Source organism: Carassius auratus, unplaced genomic scaffold (assembly GCF_003368295.1).
Source record: "Carassius auratus strain Wakin unplaced genomic scaffold, ASM336829v1 scaf_tig00214714_1_2670353, whole genome shotgun sequence".
Lineage (NCBI taxonomy): Eukaryota > Metazoa > Chordata > Actinopteri > Cypriniformes > Cyprinidae > Carassius > Carassius auratus.
This window is the reverse complement of record NW_020527778.1, coordinates 1,000,731-1,023,957: the sequence shown is the minus strand read 5'-3', so window position 1 is coordinate 1,023,957 and position 23,227 is coordinate 1,000,731. Positions and strand designations below refer to the sequence as shown.

General features: G+C 35.5%; 1 protein-coding gene across 1 annotated transcript; it reads left to right on the top strand.

The window, feature by feature from the left end:
- Window positions 1–2,186: 2,186 nt before the first annotated feature.
- LOC113092648 (uncharacterized) lies at window positions 2,187–18,359 on the top strand. Its single transcript, XM_026258322.1, has 13 exons — window positions 2,187–2,402; window positions 6,457–7,322; window positions 9,212–9,392; window positions 9,475–9,614; window positions 9,992–10,239; window positions 10,821–11,123; window positions 12,038–12,314; window positions 13,376–13,556; window positions 13,659–13,819; window positions 15,840–15,914; window positions 16,003–16,149; window positions 16,234–16,330; window positions 17,401–18,359. The coding sequence occupies exons 2-13, from the start codon at window positions 6,509–6,511 to the stop codon at window positions 17,462–17,464; spliced, it is 2,688 nt and encodes an 895-aa protein (XP_026114107.1). The 5' UTR covers window positions 2,187–2,402; window positions 6,457–6,508; the 3' UTR covers window positions 17,465–18,359.
- The last annotated feature ends 4,868 nt before the right edge of the window (window positions 18,360–23,227 follow it).

The window sequence follows — 23,227 nt, the reverse complement described above, 5'->3', positions numbered from 1 at the left end:
CTTGACTTGAGACAAGATGACTTGAATGACTTGAGTGTTAATCACATCATGTTTTAAGTTTGAATATAAAATATATAAATTATTTTTAAAAATAAAGTTGATTACTCAGCTGGAGCGCAGGCTGAGAATAGCGTCGTGACTGGATCAGGACACTATCATCAGTCATGCCCTCTCTACCTTACACACACCACGCCCACTTAAATCAGATATCACATCACATCAACATGTCAGCCTGAGAGGTACCGAGGGTCATCGCTTTTGTCTTCAATAGTTCGCGCCTAAAAACGCGTGGAAGACGCTAGTCGCGCCGCTTTCTCCTTCTTTCCAAAGCGGTCGGGCAGAAGTGCTCCTGGGGCGTCTGTCGTTGCTAAGCATCCATGACACGCTCTCTCTCAATGAAGACGCGGAAATTTCAGCAAAGGATAAATGGATTTGCAGGACTAAAAATCGCTCGCAGTAGCTCTGCTACTAAATTCATTTCAAAATGGCAATCCATATACAGCTATGAACAGCTGTTCCTTCATGTTAGCTGAGCTTTCAACGTTGATACGGGAAAGAATGAAGCTGATTGGTTAGTTATTGTCACATGACCTGCGGTGCGCTTGCGGCATTCTGAAAAGTTTAGATGTTTTTAACTCGATGCGCCTACATTGGAAATAAAGAACTTGCGCGTGCAAAAGACGTGATGTGAACGGCCCCTAATGATCCGCTAGCAGGCCGTCAAAAAACGCATTCCAGGGGCGGCGCTAGGGCTGGGCTAAGGGGGCATAAGCCCGAATATTTTGTTACCTTGTCCTTCTCATAGAGCAAAACAATTAATCAGAAAAACAAATGTAGCTGCCGCGATTACCCAATCATGAGAAGTGCATATGTAAATTGTAGAGTCACACTGAAGACATCAAGGGCTATTTGAGCAAGAAGGAGAGTGATGGGGTGCTGCGCCAGGTGACCTGTCCTCCACAGTCACCGGACCTGAACCCAATCGAGATGGTTTAGGGGTGAGCTGGACCCAGACAGAAGGCAAAAGATCCAACAAGTGCTAAGCATCTCTCGGAGAACTCCTTCAAGACTGTTGGAAGACCATTTCAGGTGACTACCTCTTGAAGCTCATCAAGAGAATGCCAAGAGTGTGCAAAGCAGTAATCAAAGCCATATGACATATTTTCGGTTGTTTCACACTTTTTTGTTATGTATATAATTCCATATATAATTCCACATGTGTTAATTCATAGTTTTGATGTCTTCAGTGTGAATCTACAATTTTCATAGTCATGAAAATAAAGAAAACTCTTTGAATGAGAAGGTGTGTCCAAACTTTTGGTCTGTACTGTACATAACAAAAAAGTATGAAACAACTGAAAATACGTCATATTTATATTCTATACTCTGAGAGAGAGAGAGAGAGAGAGAGAGAGAGTGTGTGTGTGTGTGTGTGTGTGTGAGAGAGAGAGAGAGAGAGAGAGAGAGGAGAAATGTAACAAAGTTTAATGTTGTATGTAAACTGTGTTTGAGAGAGAGAGAGAGAGAGAGAGAGAGAGAGGTGTTCAGAGAGGAGTCTGTTGGATGTTTAGTTTTATGGACTCAATGTTGAAAATGTAAAACATTTCAAACACTGTTGGCGGAAGTGAAAAATTGATAATTTTAGGAAGTTACAATTTTGTTTGATTCCATGATGTATTTTACTGAACATGAGTATTTACAATGCAAATCCAAATTATTTTAATTTACTGACAGTTACTTATATCTTGTCTTTTAACTTTATTAAGATCATATTCTGCAGGTCAAATAACAATATTAAGGTGACTTGACTTGGACTTGACTTGACATAGCTTGTGACTTGACTTGACTTGCCCAAGAAAAAAATACTTGGGACTTACTTGAGACTTAAAGGTTAAGACTTGAGACTTACTTGAGACTTGCACATGTGTGACTTGGTCCCATCTCTGGTATTGATCCTCAAAAAAAAAAAAAAAAAAAAAAAAGAAGAACATGGTCAGGGTTTTCAAAACAGGGTTTTTAATGTGATATTTATAGAATTCAAATATTAAATCTATTTTAATCAGATGAGTAAACACTTTTGTTATTTTGTACCTAAGCAATTACATTCATTTTTAAATGTTACTGAAATGTCAAAATAGATTTGGGGACTTAAGGCTATGACGCATCTGTGAAGCAAAAAGTGTAGGAAAAGTGCGCAGCGTAGCAGTGCAGACAAAGGACGGAGGCATCTTTCTGGGAAGCACTGTTTATGTCTCCGGGAATGTGCGTGTATTCATCCAGATTCACCGCCCACGCGCGCGTGGAAGAGGCTGACTGGAGCAGATCGGTTCCTCCACACACCAAAAGTTACTGAAACTTCACAGAACACTTTAAACCCGTTCAACCGGGCGTCGGGCGTCACGGTAAGCAACGCTTCTCCATTAAACCGCACAATCTGCGAAGATCTCGCTGCGGTTCTTCTTCTCGCTCTCTCTCGTCTTCTTTCTCGTTTTCTCACCAAATTGTTTTTGAGAGAGACCGAGTCTGCTGGAGTTTAAACTTCTTACTATTGCGAAATCCACTGTGCATTCTAAGTAGGCTAAATGCAATGCTTTTTCTCAGTAATAAACTATGATTTCTGTAGATCTTGTGAGGTTAGATGCATAGAACTGCGTAAAGATGTCCAAAAAACCTCTAAAAAATAATTTAAATACATCTTGTGACGTCACGACGAAACTGTTGTTTGTATATATTACTACATACTGTGCAGTTTACATTGGCTTAAAAACAATATGCAGTGTGCAAATATGAAGATGTAGTATGCACCTGAGTAACATGGATGTTTAATTCAGCCACTCGTGTTATCAACTCGAAAATAGTAGGTTTGTAGTTGTTCATATACAAGTTTATTTAAAATATATCTCAACAAAATATTCATTAGTAAATGCATTTATCAACTCAAACACATTGCATTGCGATCTGTTGTGCACTGCTCATGCAAATGTGTTCTGATTTTTGAACTGGTCTATAGAAAAATGTATGCTGTGCACATGCAGTTTACATATATTATAGCTGCAAAAAATATTAAAAGTAGCATGCTTTTCTAAACAGACATTGTCTTCCTCTCAAAATCCAGTAGATGTTTAAGATCTAGTTCTTCATTGTCATAGCAACAAGAGAAGGGTCTAGTCTGTTATTTGCCAATTTAGACTATAAAGTGTGACATTCAGCTTCTGGAAGTAGAAATCCCATTCATTTTCTCCATTGGGGAATTTATTTTTAACAGTAACTTATGAACTATTAAAGATAGATCTGCTGTATGTTGCGAGGTTGTTAATTGATGGAATATGCTGTTGTTAAAGCCATCTGCCAGCATTATTTCAACTTATTTTTTTTAAATAATCATGTTTAATAGTGGAATTTAATTGATCAAAATGCTTTTTGGATTACCTCTGACCTACTTTCTATACGATCTCAAATTTTAACTTATGTTGAATTTTAGAATATTAAATTTGATCCAAATTTCCTCTTCATCTTGAAAACTTGAATCTGTAATTTTCAAAACTGGATATTTGCAGTCTTAAGATTTCAGAACAAAAAATTTGCTGTTTGAAAATACATGTCTTTAAAACTCTTCAATAAAAAATATTCAGTTGTGTTAAATTTCAAATGTTTAATATTCAGAATAGTGGAATATCAGTAATAATAATTCAAATTTACACAATTTAAATTCAATAATTTTTTTCATATTATAAGCTCCATACACATTTCTGATTAATGGAGTATGTTGTCAGCTGATGATGGCTCATATAGCTACTGTTGCGTAAGTGCTTGTGTGTTTTTGTGTGCCATAGTTCACACTTTGCTGATGCTGAAGAACCACACTTCCTCATAGCTGCTAAGAATATGGTATACTTAATAGTTTACACCACAAAAGTATATCTTTTATAAACTTCTGTATGGCTGAAATCTTATGCCAGCTAGTGATAATTGTATACTTACACTTGCAGACTCAATCAAGGACACTATTGCGAACTAGTTTTATTTTAGAATTATTTATATAGCATTATAGTATTTAGTAATATTTTGAATTAGCTTTTATTTTTATCTTCTCATTTTTTGTTCAAGTTTTAGTCATGTTTAGGCTAGTTATGTATGGAAGTCCTAAGAGGTCATGGATTAATAAAAAAAAATGTTCTTCCTGGTTTTGTCGTGATAATGACTTAATTATCTTGTGATCTCGACATAAAAGTTGTTTTCTGTTGATCACAACTTAATTATTTCATTATCTGATTATATTATAATTCTGTTTGCACCTATATCTTCATTTGTGCATCTTTTAAGTAGGCCTACGTGATTGTTAGTTAATAAGCAGGGTGTTGTGTTTATCTAGGACGTGATTCAACAATGTATTTGTAATGTGCATCTTTTCCTTATTTTATCTTTACTGTTAATCATTAAATGTATATCGATAAGAAATGTGATCAATATATGTAAAGTGTAGCCTTTAGGCTAATTTATTCAAGTAATGTTGTATTGTGTTGTAATCTTTCCTACATACACTTTTCAAACAGCATTTCAAGCTTGTAACGCACATGATTTCAGTCACAGCATGTCCTTTATGATTACTAAAAATGACATATTATATATAATATTATTTAAAATAAAAGCAAAATAAAGTGAGTTGAATCCAAGCAGCTCTAAAAGATTTTAGAATATTTCTCTGCATCCTTCGGAAAGGCCTGTGTTTTGTGGTGTTGCTTTATGAATGATTAAATGTCAATAATAATCAATACTGCAAAAATTATAGCAATCACGAAGAAGGTCCTTATTCTGTCCCAATTGTGTACAGTAAAGTGGATATACAGTATACAACACCCCATCAGTTATATTCAGGTCTATAGTGCCACCTGCTGGTGCAGTTGTGTAACTTTTGTTATGTTGAGATAGGGCTGGGCAAAAAATCGAATGCGTTTTTCACGCGCATCTCGTCAGTAAAGCCTGTAACAACTATCCTGAAACAACTATCATTATGTCGAGAGCATTAGAAAATTAAGTCGCGATAATGAGAAAACTACTTTCATTTTGTCGAGAGCATTAGAAAATTACTTTGCAATAACGAGAAAACAATTTTCATTACGTCGAGATCATGAGAAAGTTAAGTTGCGATAACAAGAAAACAACTATCGTTGTCACGATAATGAGAAAACAACTTACGTTATGTCGAGATCATGAGAAAATTAAGTTGTGATAACGAGAAAACTTTCGTTATGTCAAGATCATGAGAAAATTACTTTGCAATAACGAGAAACCAACTTTCATTATGTCGAGATCATGAGAAAGTTAAGTTGCGATAACAAGAAAACAACTATCGTTGTCACGATAATGAGAAAACATCTTACGTTATGTCGAGATCATGAGAAAATTAAGTTGTGATAACGAGAAAACTTTCGTTATGTCGAGATCATGAGAAAATTACTTTGCAATAATGAGAAACCAACTTTCATTATGTCGAGATCATGAGAAAGTTAAGTTGCGATAACAAGAAAACAACTATCGTTATGTCGAGATAATGAGAAAATTAATTTGCAATAATGAGAAAACAACTTTCATTATGTCGAGATAATGAGAAAATTAAGTCGCGATAATGAAAAAATGACAAAAAATTTATAATCCGTTGCCTCCAAGGACTTCCATAGTTATGTGCTTTTGTCTTTATATATATATATATTTTTTACTTTCTATTTGGCTTTAATTTAATTGTGTTTTCTCGTAATTTTGTAATTTTAGTATTTGTTTTTTTTCCCGTTAGTTGCCAAGAATTTTTTTTTTCTTTTTTTTTCAGTTTTTAATTAAAATTTTCAGATTTTCAGATTTCAGAAGTCTTTTTAAAACCGAGCCGAGGGGGAAATTTTAATTTAAACAAGGGAACGAATCCAGTCGGAGTTATAGTCAAAATATATAATTGTATAAATATATGTATATAAAAATATACATGCATCAGACCAAAAGAAGTTAAATAAAAAGCACCCATCCATAAAAAGCACGGGTCCGGGGGCTGAACAAAGGCGTCCTGTGGGGAATCGATGCTTTTCTGTAAGAAAAATATCCATATTCAAAACATAATAATCACTTTAATCAAGCTTACGCTCCCTGTTGTAAACAGAAGCAGTTCCAGGCGAATGACATATGAGTTCAGTTTTTCGTATATGGTGTTATACTGTTGCATGGGCTGTTTTCCTAGTGCTTGCCCTGGTTTTGAGTGGAATGTACTTTGTCATGATCCCTAGGGTAATGTCAAATGAATGTTTTGACGTTTTGGTTGTTTTGATACCTTCCAGTTCATAGATAGTCTTTGAGATTCCCGACATCTCAACTGCTATAGAAGCATTGTCTAGATTTTGTGGAAATGAAACTTAGTATGTTTTGAAAGTGATTGCATTCATCTGGAATGAACCTTCTGTTTTCCTTCCACAGGTCCTTTTCCCATCAGTCCTTGGTTATTATTGTATGCACAGAGTTTTTAGCCATGCGTGTGGAGCTGAGCTTAGTGTGTGTGGTGTTAATGTGCGTTTTCAAACAGACAAGATCCTGTTTAATGATCAGCGAGGTCAACTGTGACAATCCCAAATTTGACACTAAGGAATTTGTGGAGCTGTACTATGAAGGTACGAATCCTACTTCTCTTGATGGATACACACTTGTGTTCTACAATGGCAAAGTGGACACCGCCTACCGGGTCATTGATCTGAGTGGACACCACACGGATCATCAAGGTTTTTTCGTGGTTGGCTCTTCCGAACTGAATCCCCGTCCTGCCATCTCTCTTCCACCCAACTCTGTTCAGAACGGGCCCGATGCCATCGCGCTCTACGGCTCCAACTGGGCACCAGTTGTCGAAAGGGGACCTGTTTCAGCAGTGGGGTTGCTGGACGCCATTGTGTACACTTCACGTAAATCTGTAGATGGCGCCGACGGCCTTGCGTCTGTTCTGACTCCCGGCTCGGTCACGTACGTGGAGGATGAGGCGGCTCTGGAGGGGGACGAGTCCATTCAGCGCTGCTGGCAGTCAGAAAACCTGTGGTCGTTCTACACCGGTCCACCGACCCCTGCGTGGGTCAATCACTGCCCGCCACCAACCCCTGCAGGGGTTTGGATCAATGAAGTCGACCTCAGTGGGCCGGACCGACGGGGCAATGTGGAACTCAGTGTTGGGATGGCGACCGGAACATATTCTTTGGTGCTTTATGATGTTACTACGGATCTGATTAGCATGAGTGTGGAGTTCATTGCAAAAGAGTCTGGAATATTAGCTGTACCAGTGAACACTGCGAGTTTGTCAGGTAGTGTTGATTGGATACTTGTTGATAAACTCATTTAAGCAGACAATTCCGATTTTTTATTATTATTTATTTATAGTATTTTTTTATATTTTGAATTTATATTTAAATGTAGTTTTAATTGTAATTTTTGTTAAATTTGAGAAAATGTGTTTTAGCCGTTTTATCATATTAGTTATTTTATACTTTTCTAATTAAGTTTAATTTATTTAATTTAGCTTCAATTCTGTATTAGTTTTAGTAATTTAACATTTCTAAATTTTTCTAAGTTTTTAGGGTAATAATAATAATAAATATATATATATATATATATATATATATATATATATATATATATATATATATATATATATATATATATATATATATATATATATATATATTAGGGGTGTAACGATACGCGTATTCGTATTGAACCGTTCGGTACGACGCTTTCGGTTCGGTACGCGGTACGCATTATGTATACCGAACGGTTCGTTGGAGTAATTAATTATATTTGAAAAAAAAAAAAGAGAGAGAGAGAGAGAAATATAATATAATATATTCAACAAGGTAGCCCAATAACCCAAACAACGTAACAGGCAACGCCCCTGACACTCCCGAAGAAGAAAAAAACACCATCTTATATGTTTATGTTAGGCTACTCAGCAGGCGCTCGCTCACTCAGTACGCGCTGCAGGCTCGTTGCAAAATAGCCAATGCGTTGAACAGACTAGAAATGAGAAGATCCTCCAATAACCAACAGGTCTGGTTCACATATCGTGCCTAAAAACGCATGGAAAACGCTAAGCGCGTCTTTCTCCTCCTTTCCAAAGCGCTCGGGCAGAAGCGCTCATGAGGCGTCTGTCTTTGCTAAGCAACAATGACGTGCTCTCACCATGAGACACGGAAATTTCAGCGAAGGATAAATGGATTTGCAGCTCTAAAAATCGCTTGCAGTAGCTCTGCTACTAAATTTATTTCAAAATTGCAATCCATATACAACTATGATCAGCTGTTCCTTCATCTTGGCTGAGCTCTCAACCTTGTTACGGGAAAGGATGAAGCTGATTGGTTGGTTCTTGTCACATGACCTGCGGTGCGCTTGCGGCATTCTGAAAAGTTGAGATGTTTTTGCATTTTGCTGTATCTAAAACGTATCGAACCGAACCGAACCGTGACATCAGTGTATCGTATCGAACCGAACCGTGAATTTTGTGAACCGTTACACCCCTAATATATATATATTCATCTAAAATGTATTTTTTCTTTTATTTCAGCTTTATTACAATTAATAACTTTTTTATAGTTTTAGTTTTAATAAACAATAACAACACTGTTCCAAACTATTTAGTTTTTTTTTCAACTCCTATGTTGTTGAGTTAAATCTTAGAAATGTCCAGGTCATGTATTACTTCCAAATCAAAGGAAAAAAAAAAAATATTAATTATATTTTGCATAAAGTGAATGAAGCTCATTTTTAATACCATTTTAAACTAATTTTGTAAAAAAAATTTTTTTTAACTGTTATTTTCATGACAGATATTCCTCCCTAAAGTCTTAGTAGTATAATGCCAAGAAATAAAAACTGTGATAAGCTAATGAAAACAACCCTATCATGATTAAATACTATTTTTATTAATCAGAAATTAAATGTTGTGCAGCACATACTACTTTGATTTATATTTACAACTGTACATTATTAATGTGCTTTACGGTTCAAATGTGCTTGAAGTGTCTTTTATATATATGCTTTTTTTTCTCTAATGTCATAATATAAGTGGTCTTAAATATGTTTTTTTTTTTTTTAATAGAATTAACTTTTTATCTTTTGGTTTAGTGGTGAAATACGAATTGTACACAAACTTACTTCAAACTAAAACAGTTTTTCAATGTAATATTTGATCTTTCAGTGCCACTAAGTGCAGCATTGGCGTTGTATAAAGGCCCGGCATCAGACTTCCCTAAGGACGGCCCCCTCAGGCACGAACAGCCAATCGATGCCTTTGTTTACGGCGACTCTGCGCACATTCCCAGTGACAACCTCACAGAGACACTCATACCTGGGAGGAAAACCTTCATCCTCACAGACAGGTGCGATACAGTGCAGAATGCTTTATTGTGGCCTTTGTGTATTATAGTATGTGCTGTAATAATCCATGTCTGCATGCTGCAGTTTTCTCACAGCAGGTCTTCATGCCAGCCGCTGTGGTGTTGCTGAATGGACGAGAGATCCAGGACTGTTTGTAGCAAGGCCCAAGAGTCCCGGAAAACCCAATGACTGCATTTGGTTTCAGTCCTGCCCGCTTAACATGAGTAGGTTTATCGATTCATGTAGCAGATACTACTTTTTCTACCAAGTTACAGCGAGAATTCATGCCTAAATTTAAATTCGGTCATCTTTTGCTCATTGTAATGTTGTTTCGATCCTGTATGAGTTTCCTGCAGCTGTTGAACACAAAAGATGACGTTGTAAAGAATGTAAGTAACCAAATTGTTGACGGCACCCATTGACTTCCATAATATTTTTTTCCAATACATGGAAGTCAGTGGCTACCAGCAAGTGTTTGGTTACCAACATTCTTCAAACAGGTTGGGAACAACTCGAGGGTGATTAAATGTGTACTATACCTTTAAAGACACGTTTTAGATGGCCTTTCATGCTTTTAATTTAATCCGACTTGTCGTTTCAGCCTCTTTCACGGAGTCAGGACGGACCCAGCCCCCGATTCATAGAGATGTTGATTTCCTGCTTAATGAGATCAACACTGACTCGCCAGGAGCATTCGAGGACGAGGAGTTCATAGAGTTGTGGCATCCGTCTGGCTTCCGTATGCAGCTGGATTTCATCTGGCTGGTGATGATCAATGGACAATCTGGAATAGTGTACTATGAGCTGGAGCTGAATGGATATTACACAGATGATGACGGATACTTCCTGGTGAGCTTATGCGTATTTGGACACTTGTGGCACAGATGAGTCATACGATTGAATTCCGATTAGAAGTATGTGTCAGCTGTAAAAGAAAAGGCTGTTAACACTTTATGTACTGTACACTAGTGTTTAAAAGTTTGGGGTTGGGATGATTTTTGAAAGTAGTCTTTTATGTTTACTAAGGTTGTATTTATTTTATTAAAAATACAGTAAAAACAGGAATATTATGAAATATAATTCCTATTTCAAATATTCGTTTTCTATTTGAATATATTTTAAAATGGAATTTATTCCTGTGAGCAAAGCTGTATTTTTTACTCAGGTCTTCAGTGTCACATGATTCTTCAGAAATCATTCTAATACGCTGATCTGCTTCTAAGAAGCGTTTGTTATCTTTTTCAATGCTGTGTAATGATTCTTTGATAAATAGAAAGTGTAAAAAACAGCACTTTTGCAACATTATAAATGCGCTTTTTTTTTATTTGTAATGCATCATTGCTTAATCAGAGTTTTAATTTCTTAACTAAAAGGTTGAATGAATAAACGTAATGTTACATCTGATGATCTTTCTGAATCGGTTCTTCCAGATTGGTAGTTCAAAGTTCAGCCCTGACATTAGAATCCCAATGAACGTTATTCAGAACGGACCGGATGCCATCGCGTTATATCGCAGCAAGTCTCCGCCCTCTGAAGAGGGTCCAAATATCCCCAGAAAGGGTTTGCTGGACGCGGTGGTTTATCGCTCTCGTGGGTCTGATAAAAAGGTTTCCGCGCTAACAGAAGTGCTGACTCCAGGACAGCTCCCTCTGCTGGAGGACATCAACGCGTTACCCGCCGACGAGACCCTCAGTCGCTGTGGAACCGAGAGACTCAACCTCAACGCTTTCAGGGTGAGATCTAGAGTTTCTGCTCATGGGAGCTTCAGACAGAATCCTCATTGAAGAATTTATAATTCCTTTTATTTATATATATATATATATATATATATATATATATATATATATATATATATATATATATATATATAATTTTTTTTTTTTTTTTTTTGTAGAATTTGTGAATTCATAATTCCTTTGTTTTTATTTATTCATTTATCTGTGTGTGTGTGTGTGTGTAATTTATTTTATTTTAAATAATTTATTTATAATGACTACGGTTTTATTTAAAATAATTTTTATAATTTTTTTTAACTGTATGCAGAATACATTTTTCTAGCATTATTGCAGCAAATTATAATTAAACATTATTAATTTTGTTATTATTTTTTATAAAAATTTAAAATTAAGTTTTATGAAAGAAAGAAAGAAAGAAAGAAAGAAATAAGAAACAAAAATGACAGTACTTTACAGAATGATTGTAAACATATAGTCAAAATCAAGAGCGAAACAATTGCCAGGAATTTCTTTTTTTCTAATAATTTAATTGAGAAAAAAATTGGCAGTCTAATTTTATAAGAAATTAAAAAAATGTATTTCAGTTGAGTAAAAAAAAAAGAATACAATTTTTGGCAGTCTAATTATGTAATAATCAAGTTAAAGATGTTCAAAATCAGCAGTAACAGAGGTAGAGCAAATTGCATTGTATACAATCCTCCACCCATTGTGTGCTGGTACAAACCACACATTTGACCAAGGAAGTGGGTCGTCTGTGTAATTAATGCGTGCGTAACATTAACTTCCTGTGCAGAGTACACTTACTGCAAAAAGAGTACATTTCAAACCAGTCACAGGGTTTATTTTGCAATCCTACTTTCTTAGAACTGAATGTCCATCACATGTCACATTAACCCTCCATGTGTCCACAGGTCACTTCTCCCACACCAGGGAAGAAAAATAACTGTCCCCCAAAACCCACTCTACCCTCGCCTCCTGAGGGTCTCATCATCAATGAATGGAGTGAGATGTCCGGGGTAAACCAATCACAGAAGAGTATATTTATGGAGCTGACTGGTCCCCCGTTGACTCCACTGAATGGACTTGTTTTGCTGTTTTTCGGGGAAAACGCTACAGAATTGAGCGTCCCGATCACTGGCAGCACAGGAAGTGACGGGTTTTATCTGATCGCCAATGATTCTCGCGCAGGTTCGTGTGTTTGATCTGGAAATTGTGAGGCACAGCTTGATTTGTTCGGATAGAAAGAGGATGATGAGTCTTGATACCGTATTTTTTGGACTATAAGTCGCACCTGAGTATAACTCGCATCAGTCCATAAATAAGTCGCATTTATTTAGAACCAAGCACCAAGAGAAAACATTACCATCTCCAGCCGCGAGAGGGCGCTCTATGTTTTCAGTGTAGACTACAGGAGAACTGAGCAGCATAGAGCGCCCTCTCAAGGCTGGAGACGGTAATGTTTTCTCTTGGTTCATTTCTCTCGGTTCATGTCAAATTAATTTTGATAAATAAGTCGCACCTGACTGTAAATCGCAGGACCAGCCAAAATATGAAAAAAGTGCGACTTATAGTCCGGAAAATATGGTATACAGATCATCTTTAGACACTTGTAGAAAATTCTTCAGTGAAGTCCAACCGGCTTTGAGAAAAATCACAATTTAAATTGATACATTGATTTAAAGCAAAATTAAATTTTATTAGTGAATAAACTACTTCTCACATGAAATATTATTGATGTCATATGAAATAATGTTGATTGCTGGTCTTAAATATATATATATATATATATTACTATTTGAATGTATTGGTAAATATTCAATTAGATACAAAATAGTAGTTTGGGAATATAAAAGTGTTTCTTTTTCTTGAGGATTGTTGATACTCTATCAAGGTTGACATTTTATTTGTATTTTTATTTTATTTTAATTATTTTAATTGTTTTATGTATTTATTTTTATTTTTTTGAGTATTTTTATTACTTTTTGTATTTGATAAATTATATATTTTTCATTTTATTTTATTTTAATTTTTTTTTTTACTGCTAAAAATTTGACTGATTAACCATGATTTTTCTAAAATGAAATTAACCCATAAACTGTCAACCTCAAATAACATGTAATACATATATGTAACATTTCTCTATGACTTGGATTATTCCTTCAGTCTGTTGTTCTCTAAGGCAATCAGTGATTTCAGTTAATTAGCAGAGAACTGAATTAGTTTGCTCTTTCATCTTTGTGTTTGTGCAGATCAGGGTTTGCCAGCTCTGGGTCATTTGGGTGCAGTGCTGTTGTGTTTTGAGCCGTCAGGATCAGGATTGTGTGGGAGCGACTCGCATCATTTGGACTGGATAGTTTTTTCCAACGACCCGAAGTTAAAGCGAGTTCTGCCGCACAACATGACGCGCTTCGTGAACAAACTCTTCAACAGGTTTGTTGGGGAGCTTTCTGAATGTGAATGCAGTGTGTTGTTGCTGGTGTCAGCAGTTTAGTACACCATGCACGTAACTGTCTTGTGTTTGTCTGTGGTTAGTGGGGATTCTTTATCTCGATGTGCATCAGATGGACCTGTTCTCTGGATCTCATCCCCGCCGACTCCACGAAAGCCGAACCTCTGCCCGAATCCCACCTTTTCCAGCTCCGCGGATCTATGCCTGCAGCCGGAAAATAATAACTGGCAGAGCGGATCAGGAAGTAAGTGTTTTTTAAAGGGATGGTTGATGAATATTGGCATTTATTCACCCTTATGTCTCATGTCTTTCCATCTAACACAAATTATTTTGGAAAATCCTTGCACAGCGGAAAATATAACACAGTCCTGCTTGTTAGGAAAAAATGATGCTGGTTTCCAAACGAGAACTGCTACTTATTTTGATGATGCTGATTTCAAAAGCGTCAATGAAAACTTTCCAACATGTACAATTTATTACATTTTTTCTTTACAAAGTAAGATTGAAGATTATTAAAAATGATCTCTCTCTCGGAGAAATCGTCATTGACCAACACATACACACCTATATATATATATATATATATATATATATATATATATATATATATAATTAACAGTTTAACGCATGCAATTATGTTTTTTTATTTGTTATACTGTGCTCGTAGCGTGTGCTTTTAAAATGCACACACAAAAGTGGTTGCACGCATTGAATATAATTTCATATTAAAGCGCATAAGAAACTAAGGGTATGCAATGTTGTAATTATGTCATAAAGTTATCAAAAAAGTGATTTAAAGCTGCACTCAGGCTGTGCATGTAAGTATTTGTTATATGTGACCCTGGAGCACAAAATCAGTCTTGAGTCTCTGGGGTATATTTGTATCAACAGCCAAAAATACACTGTATGGGTCAAAATGATAGATTTTTCTTTTATGCCAAAAATCATTAGGATATTAAGTAAAAATCATGTTCCATGAAGATATTTAGTACATTTCTTACCATAATTATATCAAAACTTAATTCACTTAAGACTTAGTTTTGTGGTCCAGGGTCACAAATATGAGTCAGATTTAAGAACATGAAATAAAGAATTAAGAATTCATCTAGATTTAATCTAGAATTTAGTGTTTGATTTCTGTATATTTCCTACTTGCTGAAGAGCACAGGTAAATATGACATTTATTATAATGAGTTTTGTTGATTTTTTTGTTGAAGTCTAATAAATATTAAAATTAATAGCCCTCAAGTATACTGTAATGCTGAATAGTCAGTGGTTAAATACAAGTCATATAATAATGTAATTCATGCATATTATTAAGTGTACTTATTAATACCTAAATAACGTATTAGTGTCTTTTAAAAGGTTACTTCCCGAGCGACTGCTTTTTTCTTCAAGTGCAGAGCATATAATCCAGATCATAATCTAGAAAATATAGTACGGATTCTACAAAAAACCCAGAGGGGCCAGTTCAGTTTTTGCATAACAGTTCATGAAGAAAGTTTAAAGAATTCTGTTTATGGAAACCCATGATGCGTGCACAAACATGAGGAACACACCCGGAGAATGAAATCTGCTGGAATGACAGATGACTCATGGAGCTTAGATGATTCATGTTTTTAACACTTTTCACTGGGTGTGAGATGACAGGGTTCCCACAGTCCTGAATCTTGATTTTTATGCCATTACAGTAATCAAAACAATCGTATAAAGTCAGAAAAGTGGAAATATATGCTGGAATTCAAAGGTTTTGGGTCAGTATGATTTTTCTTTTATTTCTTAAATCAAGGATGCATTAAATTGCGACTCTAAAGACATTTATGATGTTACAAAAGATTTAAATTTCAAATAAATCCTGCTCTTTCAAACATTCCGTTCATCCAAGAATCATGAAAAAAAAAGTAGCATGGTCTCCACAAAAATATTAAGATTTTCAACATCGATAATAATCAGAAATGTTTCTTGAGCAGTATATTAAAATGATTTCTTAAGAATCATGCTAAACTGAAGACTGGAGGATTGATGCTGAAAATACAGCTGCGCATCACAGGAATAAATTACATTTAAAAACATATAGAATAGAATTTAGTTATTTGGAAATATAATCATATTTCACAATATTACTATTTTTATTGCATAGAAGCTCTCAGTTTTGAAGTCGTGTAACCTGCTTTAAAATGATCTCACGTTCTGCCTTTTTCTCTTTTTAAAAAGCACTTAATGTAAAATGCATCCATTAAAATAAGAGTATTTCTCCCCCTCAGATTGCACCCAGGAGGAGTTTGCTGTTTTATTAGAGCAGTTGTGTAAATGTGGGATCTCAAGCTTGCATGTTAAAGGTAAGCCACCTGAAAACACACATTAATGGTGATCAAATTAAATTGTCTGGTAATGACAGTTTTTTTCTGGTCTTTTTCCCCGTTTGAGGTGTGAATGCGTCTTGTGAGGCGGGTCGGTTGTACACGCAGGGGTCTGTTCTTGCTGTTTCTGACCAACAGAGGGAGCGAATCATTGAGATACTGAACCACAACAAGCTCTCCTGTCCAGCTGAACACGGCCAACAAGTTCATGGAGGTACAGCACACACCTTTATGTAATGGTCTTATGGAAGCTCAGGGTTTATTTTGTTCTGAAGTAAGCGTGTGTTTGTGTGTGCAGCGGGGTCATCGGTCGCGCTGCAGGTCGGGCTTGTGTTCGCAGCGCTCCTGCTGTTTGCACTGGGTGCTGCACTGTTTGTCTATTTGTACAAAAAAAGGTGAGGACAGATCAGTTTGTGCGTGTGTTTTGCAATAAACTCTCTGTTGTGATTCCTGTAGGTTTGGGCTGTCTGTAGATTCATAAAAAAATCCAATAAATTAAATTATGTGGCAATTAATAAATAATTTAATAGCAAGATACAGATTTACTTTTAAGTATCAAATGTTTTCATTTCATTTAATAAATTTAATCAATGTTTAAAAGCATTTCAGCTTCCTTATTTTATTTTGAAAATAAAAATATTACATTTAATTTTAAAATATTAATTAATTTTAATTTATTCTAAATAATAAAATTAAAAATATATATCTTATTTTATTTGTAAATATTAAAATGTTCATTTATGCAAACTGATGAATTGATATCAATATACTGTTAATGTTTTTTAACTTAAAAATAATAATAATTTGTATTCATCCCAATTAATGAATTGAATTAACATCAAAATATGATCTTATTTTGTTTATTCCAATTAATGCAAAATAATATCAGTATAATTTAGTAATAGTTTAACTTATTTTATATTAAAATATTAAATCAGTTTTATACATGCCAATAAAGAAATAATTAATTTAATTAATATCAGTATGCTGTTTAAAAGTAGTTATATGTAAAAAAAAAAATATATATATATATATATATATATATATATATACTAAACTAATCTTTGTTAATTACACGAATTGACCATTCTCCTCTTAACACAGAATACTTGAAAAATTGCACATTTGAGAACTTTTTACACTTTTAAGACAAAATAGAGCTGTAGTCTTTCAAATGATTAATGCAGTAAAACCACATCATTCTTTGGAGTAATATTGTAAATACTGTGCTACCATGAATATGGACATCATTCTGTACCGTGGTATAAAATAAAGAACCATCTCAAATGGCATGCTATTACACTTTTCTAAGAGTAATTTATAATGCATTCACAGTCTCTGTTTTGGGATCAGCCCATTTGTAGGATGAACGTGTCCTTGTGCATCTTTAGCATTTGAAAAACCCCCAAAACTCATTAAATGAAAACATGTTTGGACTCATTATGTGTACGTACTCTTTTGGCAGGCGTCCTTCTGACTACCTCTCCATGCAGCTGAGCGAACAGGCCGAGACGCCGCTCGAAATCTAGTGTGTCTGTATGAGCGTGCATGTGTGTGTGGATGAATTTCACTTGTTAGTTTATTATAAATCTGAATGTGTTTTTACTTTAGATGAATGCAGGCTCACAGTTTTACAAAAACCTCTTTAATTATGCAATGTTGATAGTCCGAAGATTTTATTTTGTGTTTCATTTCTTTAGTGTGTATCAAATTTTCCAAAAACCATTGTTTTATTGAATTCAAGTGTATTTTTGATTCATAATGTGACTTTTTATGTACACACCCATCAGTGAGCAGTAAAGACTGTATAAACACAATAATAGAAATCAACGAATATTACAATTGCATCACATGTATCACATCATGTCAAGTCTCAAGGTAAAAATTGTTGTTGGTTTTAATCATTTCAAATCATAATTTTCCAAAATAACGATTCATTTCGCAGTAAAGTTCAAGAGATTTAAAATCTTGGCATAGCAGCTTCATCAGCAGTAGAGAATCTTTCCTCTTTCATGAGTCTTTCTGCAGGTGTTGTGTTTACAGATTTTCTTTTATGCGTCTGCACAGTATTATGAGTCGTTCTCAGGGTCATCGCATCAGTGTTTGTCTGCAGTAAAGAGCTTTTCTGTGTGTGGAACTAGTGTGCATTTATGGTAATACAGAGCAAAACACATTACTTAAAGTTCACTGTTCGTGCAATTCATTTCCATTCTCAGTTGGTAATTGATCTTAACAGCCTGTTAATTAGATATTAGTGTTCTGACACTTAATTGTTATCCTAGGATTGCTCTTGACTCTAAATTTTAAGGACCGGTCAGACAGTCCTCTAGGCTTATTAAAGATGTAGAGCTGGAAATACCCTCACAGGAAATAAAGGGTTGAGAAGATGACTTTTTAATTTTTGTTTTTGTTTTTTTTCATATTTTGTGAGTTTGCTAAACTTAAATACAATTTGGCAATTTTGCAAATTCTGGTTATTGATTGAGTCTTTCATCATTGATTTTGTTGATCTTATGTACATTTTGCAGAGGAAAATTTCTCAAATAATTCAATCACAATAAATGATTCTTTTTGTTAATATTGAATATGTGTGTTTATTTAATTTGATGTATTTATGTATTTATTTATTTATAACATATGCATTACCATTCAAATGTTGGGGTTTAAATGGTTTTTTAAAGATTGTGCAAGTCTTTATTGCTCACCAGGGATGCATTTATTTGAACAAAAATACAGTAAAAACATAAATATTATGAAATATTATTACAATGTAAAATAACAGTTTTCTATTTGAATGTATTGTAAAATGTAATTTATTTCTATGATGCAAAGCTGAATTTTTAGCATCATTACTCCAGTCTTCAAGGTCACATGATCTTCAGAAATCATTCTAATATCTTTATTCTTATTATTATCGGTGTTGAAAACTGTTGAGCTTCTTCATAATTTTGTGGAATTCATGAATTTAGATTTAGTTTTTTCAGGATTCTTAGATGAATAGAAGGTTCAAAGAACAGCATTTATCTGAAATATAAATCTTTTGTAACCTTATAAATGTCTTTACCGTCACTTTTGTTCAATTTAATGCATCCTTGGCCACAAACTAACCCCATATTTACGTATTTATTTATTTTTAGAGGTCTGTATCATTGTGTCTCATTTGTCAGTCTGATTCTCTCTTTTCTCTTCCTGTTTTTTAATCAGCACTTCCTGTCCTGTCTGTATCAGATGCATCTTCTTAAGGCAAAGGCACACATATAACAACCTAAATTGACTTTTATTGTTTTATTTTTCCTGTATTGCATATACTTTTTTTTGTACACATGCGTGACTTTAAGCTGTCTGTTTTGTTAATTTCACACAGCTGTACTCATGTGTGAAAATATGTGTTTTTGTGTTGTGAATATTTGCACAGTCCAGTGCTCTGTGTGAAGCGAGCGTGTGGAAGCGTGTGCTTGTGTATAGATGTGGTTTTGTGCACAGAAAGACAGCATGTCAGACGATTCTACACGTCAAAAGTGCATCTGTGGCCTGCTGCACAGGAAGAGAAGGAGGTGCGACAGGAAGGATAGAAAGAGAGGGAAAGAAAAAGACAGACGTGCGTGACAGAGACACTCAAACAGAGAAAGCGCCGAATGGAGGATGTCAATGAGGTCTGAGAGAAGTAGAGTAGTGAGAGCGAAGGTGAACAGATGCTAGTGAGACTTCCTGTGCTCAGAAACACACATGATGCTCCTTTGTTTGTGTGTTTGGAGACTCCAAATCTGAAGACCAATGAGATCAGCGTGACTCTGTTAACAGTGAGTATCGCTTTCATCATCAAACGTTTAGCTATACTTTTATATTATATATATATATATATTATAAGGTGTTTGTCTTTAAACATTAGCCGTATGGAGTTCATTGCTGAAGAAAGTCTTGTTTTCTTGAAAAAACAATCTTACAAACATTTTACCATGGTAAACATTGTTACATTTACTAATAATATTACTGCTGTAAAATCATAATATAATTTGTGCATTGTTTCTGAAGAAGTTTTTTTATGTGCTGCGTCTGCTGCATATATCTCGGTGTTCTGTTCTGTGGTGTTCTGAGTGGTTACTATGGTATGGTATTTAGGATGATTGCTAGTGTATTCTGAGTGGTTACTAAATTAAAGGATGGTTGCTAGTGTATTCTGAGTGGTTACTAAGTTAAAGGATGGTTGCTAGTGTATTCTTAGTGGTTACTAAGTTAAAGGATGGTTGTTAGTGTATTCTGAGTGGTTACTAGGATAGAGGACGGTTGCTAGAGTATTCTGAGTGGTTACTAAGTTAAAGGGTGGTTGTTAGTGTATTCTTAGTGGTTACTAAGTTAAAGGATGGTTGTTAGTGTATTCTGAGTGGTTACTAGGATAGAGGACGGTTGCTAGTGTATTCTGAGTGGTTACTAGGATAAAGGACGGTTGCTAGTGTATTCTGAGTGGTTACTAAGTTAAAGGACGGTTGCTAGTGTATTCTGAGTGGTTACTAAGTTAAAGGATGGTTGCTAGTGTATTCTGAGTTGTTACTAAGTTAAAGGACGGTTGCTAGTGTATTCTGAGTGGTTACTAGGATAGAGGACGGTTGCTAGTGTATTCTGAGTGGTTACCAGGATAGAGGACGGTTGCTAGTGTATTCTGAGTGGTTACTAAGTTAAAGGATGGTTGCTAGTGTATTCTGAGTGGTTACTAGGATAGAGGACGGTTGCTAGTGTATTCTGAGTGGTTACTAGGATAAAGGACGGTTGCTAGTGTATTCTGAGTGGTTACTAAGTTAAAGGACGGTTGCTAGTGTATTCTGAGTGGTTACTAAGTTAAAGGATGGTTGCTAGTGTATTCTGAGTGGTTACTAAGTTAAAGGATGGTTGCTAGTGTATTCTGAGTGGTTACTAAGTTAAAGGACGGTTGCTAGTGTATTCTGAGTGGTTACTAAGTTAAAGGATGGTTGCTAGTGTATTCTGAGTGGTTACTAAGTTAAAGGATGGTTGCTAGTGTATTCTGAGTGGTTACTAAGTTAAAGGACGGTTGCTAGTGTATTCTGAGTGGTTACTAAGTTAAAGGATGGTTGCTAGTGTATTCTGAGTGGTTACTAAGTTAAAGGACAGTTGCTAGTGTATTCTGAGTGGTTACTAAGTTAAAGGACGGTTGCTAGTGTATTCTGAGTGGTTACTAAGTTAAAGGATGGTTGCTAGTGTATTCTGAGTGGTTACTAAGTTAAAGGACGGTTGCTAGTGTATTCTGAGTGGTTACTAAGTTAAAGGACGGTTGCTAGTGTATTCTGAGTGGTTACCAGGATAGAGGACGGTTGCTAGTGTATTCTGAGTGGATACTAAATTAAAGGACTTTTGCTAGTGTATTCTGAGTTGTTACTAAGTTAAAGGATGGTTGCTAGTGTATTCTGAGTTGTTACTAAGTTAAAGGATGGTTGCTAGTGTATTCTGAGTGGATACTAAATTAAAGGACTTTTGCTAGTGTATTCTGAGTTGTTACTAAGTTAAAGGATGGTTGCTAGTGTATTCTGAGTTGTTACTAAGTTAAAGGACGGTTGCTAGTGTATTCTGAGTTGTTACTAAGTTAAATGATGGTTGCTAGTGTATTCTGAGTTGTTACTAAGTTAAATGATGGTTGCTAGTGTATTCTGAGTGGTTACTAGGATAGGGGACGGTTGCTAGTGTATTCTGAGTAGTTACTAAGTTAAAGGGTGGTTGCTAGTGTATTCTGAGTGGTTACTAGGATAGAGGATGGTTGTTGGTGTATTCTGAGTGGTTACTAAGTTAAAGGGTGGTTGTTAGTGTATTCTGAGTGGTTACTAAGTTAAAGGGTGGTTGTTAGTGTATTCTGAGTGGTTACTAAGTTAAAGGGTGGTTGTTAGTGTATTCTGAGTGGTTACTAGGATAGAGGACGGTTGCTAGTGTATTCTGAATGGTTACTAAGTTAAAGGGTGGTTGCTAGTGTATTCTGAGTGGTTACTAAGTTAAAGGGTGGTTGTTAGTGTATTCTGAGTGGTTACTAGGATAGAGGACGGTTGCTAGTGTATTCTGAGTGGTTACTAAGTTAAAGGACAGTTGCTAGTGTATTCTGAGTGGTTACTAGGATAGAGGACGGTTGCTAGTGTATTCTGAGTGGTTACTAAGTTAAAGGATGGTTGCTAGTGTATTCTGAGTTGTTACTAAGTTAAAGGATGGTTGCTAGTGTATTCTGAGTGGTTACTACGTTAAAGGACGGTTGCTAGTGTATTCTGAGTGGTTACTAGGATAGGGGACGGTTGCTAGTGTGTTCTGAGTGGTTACTAAGTTAAAGGGTGGTTGCTAGTGTATTCTGAGTGGTTACTAAATTAAAGGGTGGTTGCTAATGTATTCTGAATGGTTGCTAAGTCAAAGGATGGTTGCTAGTGTATTCTGAGTGGTTACTAAATTAAAGGGTGGTTGCTAGTGTATTCTGAGTGGTTACTAAGTTAAAGGATGGTTGCAAGTGTATTCTGAATGGTTGCTAAGTCAAAGGATGGTTGCTAGTGTATTCTGAGTGGTTACTAAGTTAAAGGGTGGTTGCTAGTGTATTCTGAGTGGTTACTAAATTAAAGGGTGGTTGCTAATGTATTCTGAATGGTTGCTAAGTCAAAGGATGGTTGCTAGTGTATTCTGAGTGGTTACTAGGATAGAGGACGGTTGCTAGTGTATTCTGAGTGGTAACGAAATTAAAGGACGGTTGCTAGTGTATTCTGAGTGGTTACTAAGTTAAAGGACAGTTGCTAGTGTATTCTGAGTGGTTACTAAGTTAAAGGGTGGTTGCTAGTGTATTCTGAGTGGTTACTAAATTAAAGGGTGGTTGCTAATGTATTCTGAATGGTTGCTAAGTCAAAGGATGGTTGCTAGTGTATTCTGAGTGGTTACTAAGTTAAAGGGTGGTTGCTAGTGTATTCTGAGTGGTTACTAAATTAAAGGATGGTTGCAAGTGTATTCTGAATGGTTGCTAAGTCAAAGGATGGTTGCTAGTGTATTCTGAGTGGTTACTAAGTTAAAGGGTGGTTGCTAGTGTATTCTGAGTGGTTACTAAGTTAAAGGATGGTTGTTAGTGTATTCTGAGTGGTTACTAGGATAGAGGACGGTTGCTAGAGTATTCTGAGTGGTTACTAAGTTAAAGGATGGTTGCAAGTGTATTCTGAATGGTTGCTAAGTCAAAGGGTGGTTGCTAATGTATTCTGAATGGTTGCTAAGTCAAAGGATGGTTGCTAGTGTATTCTGAGTGGTTACTAAGTTAAAGGGTGGTTGCTAGT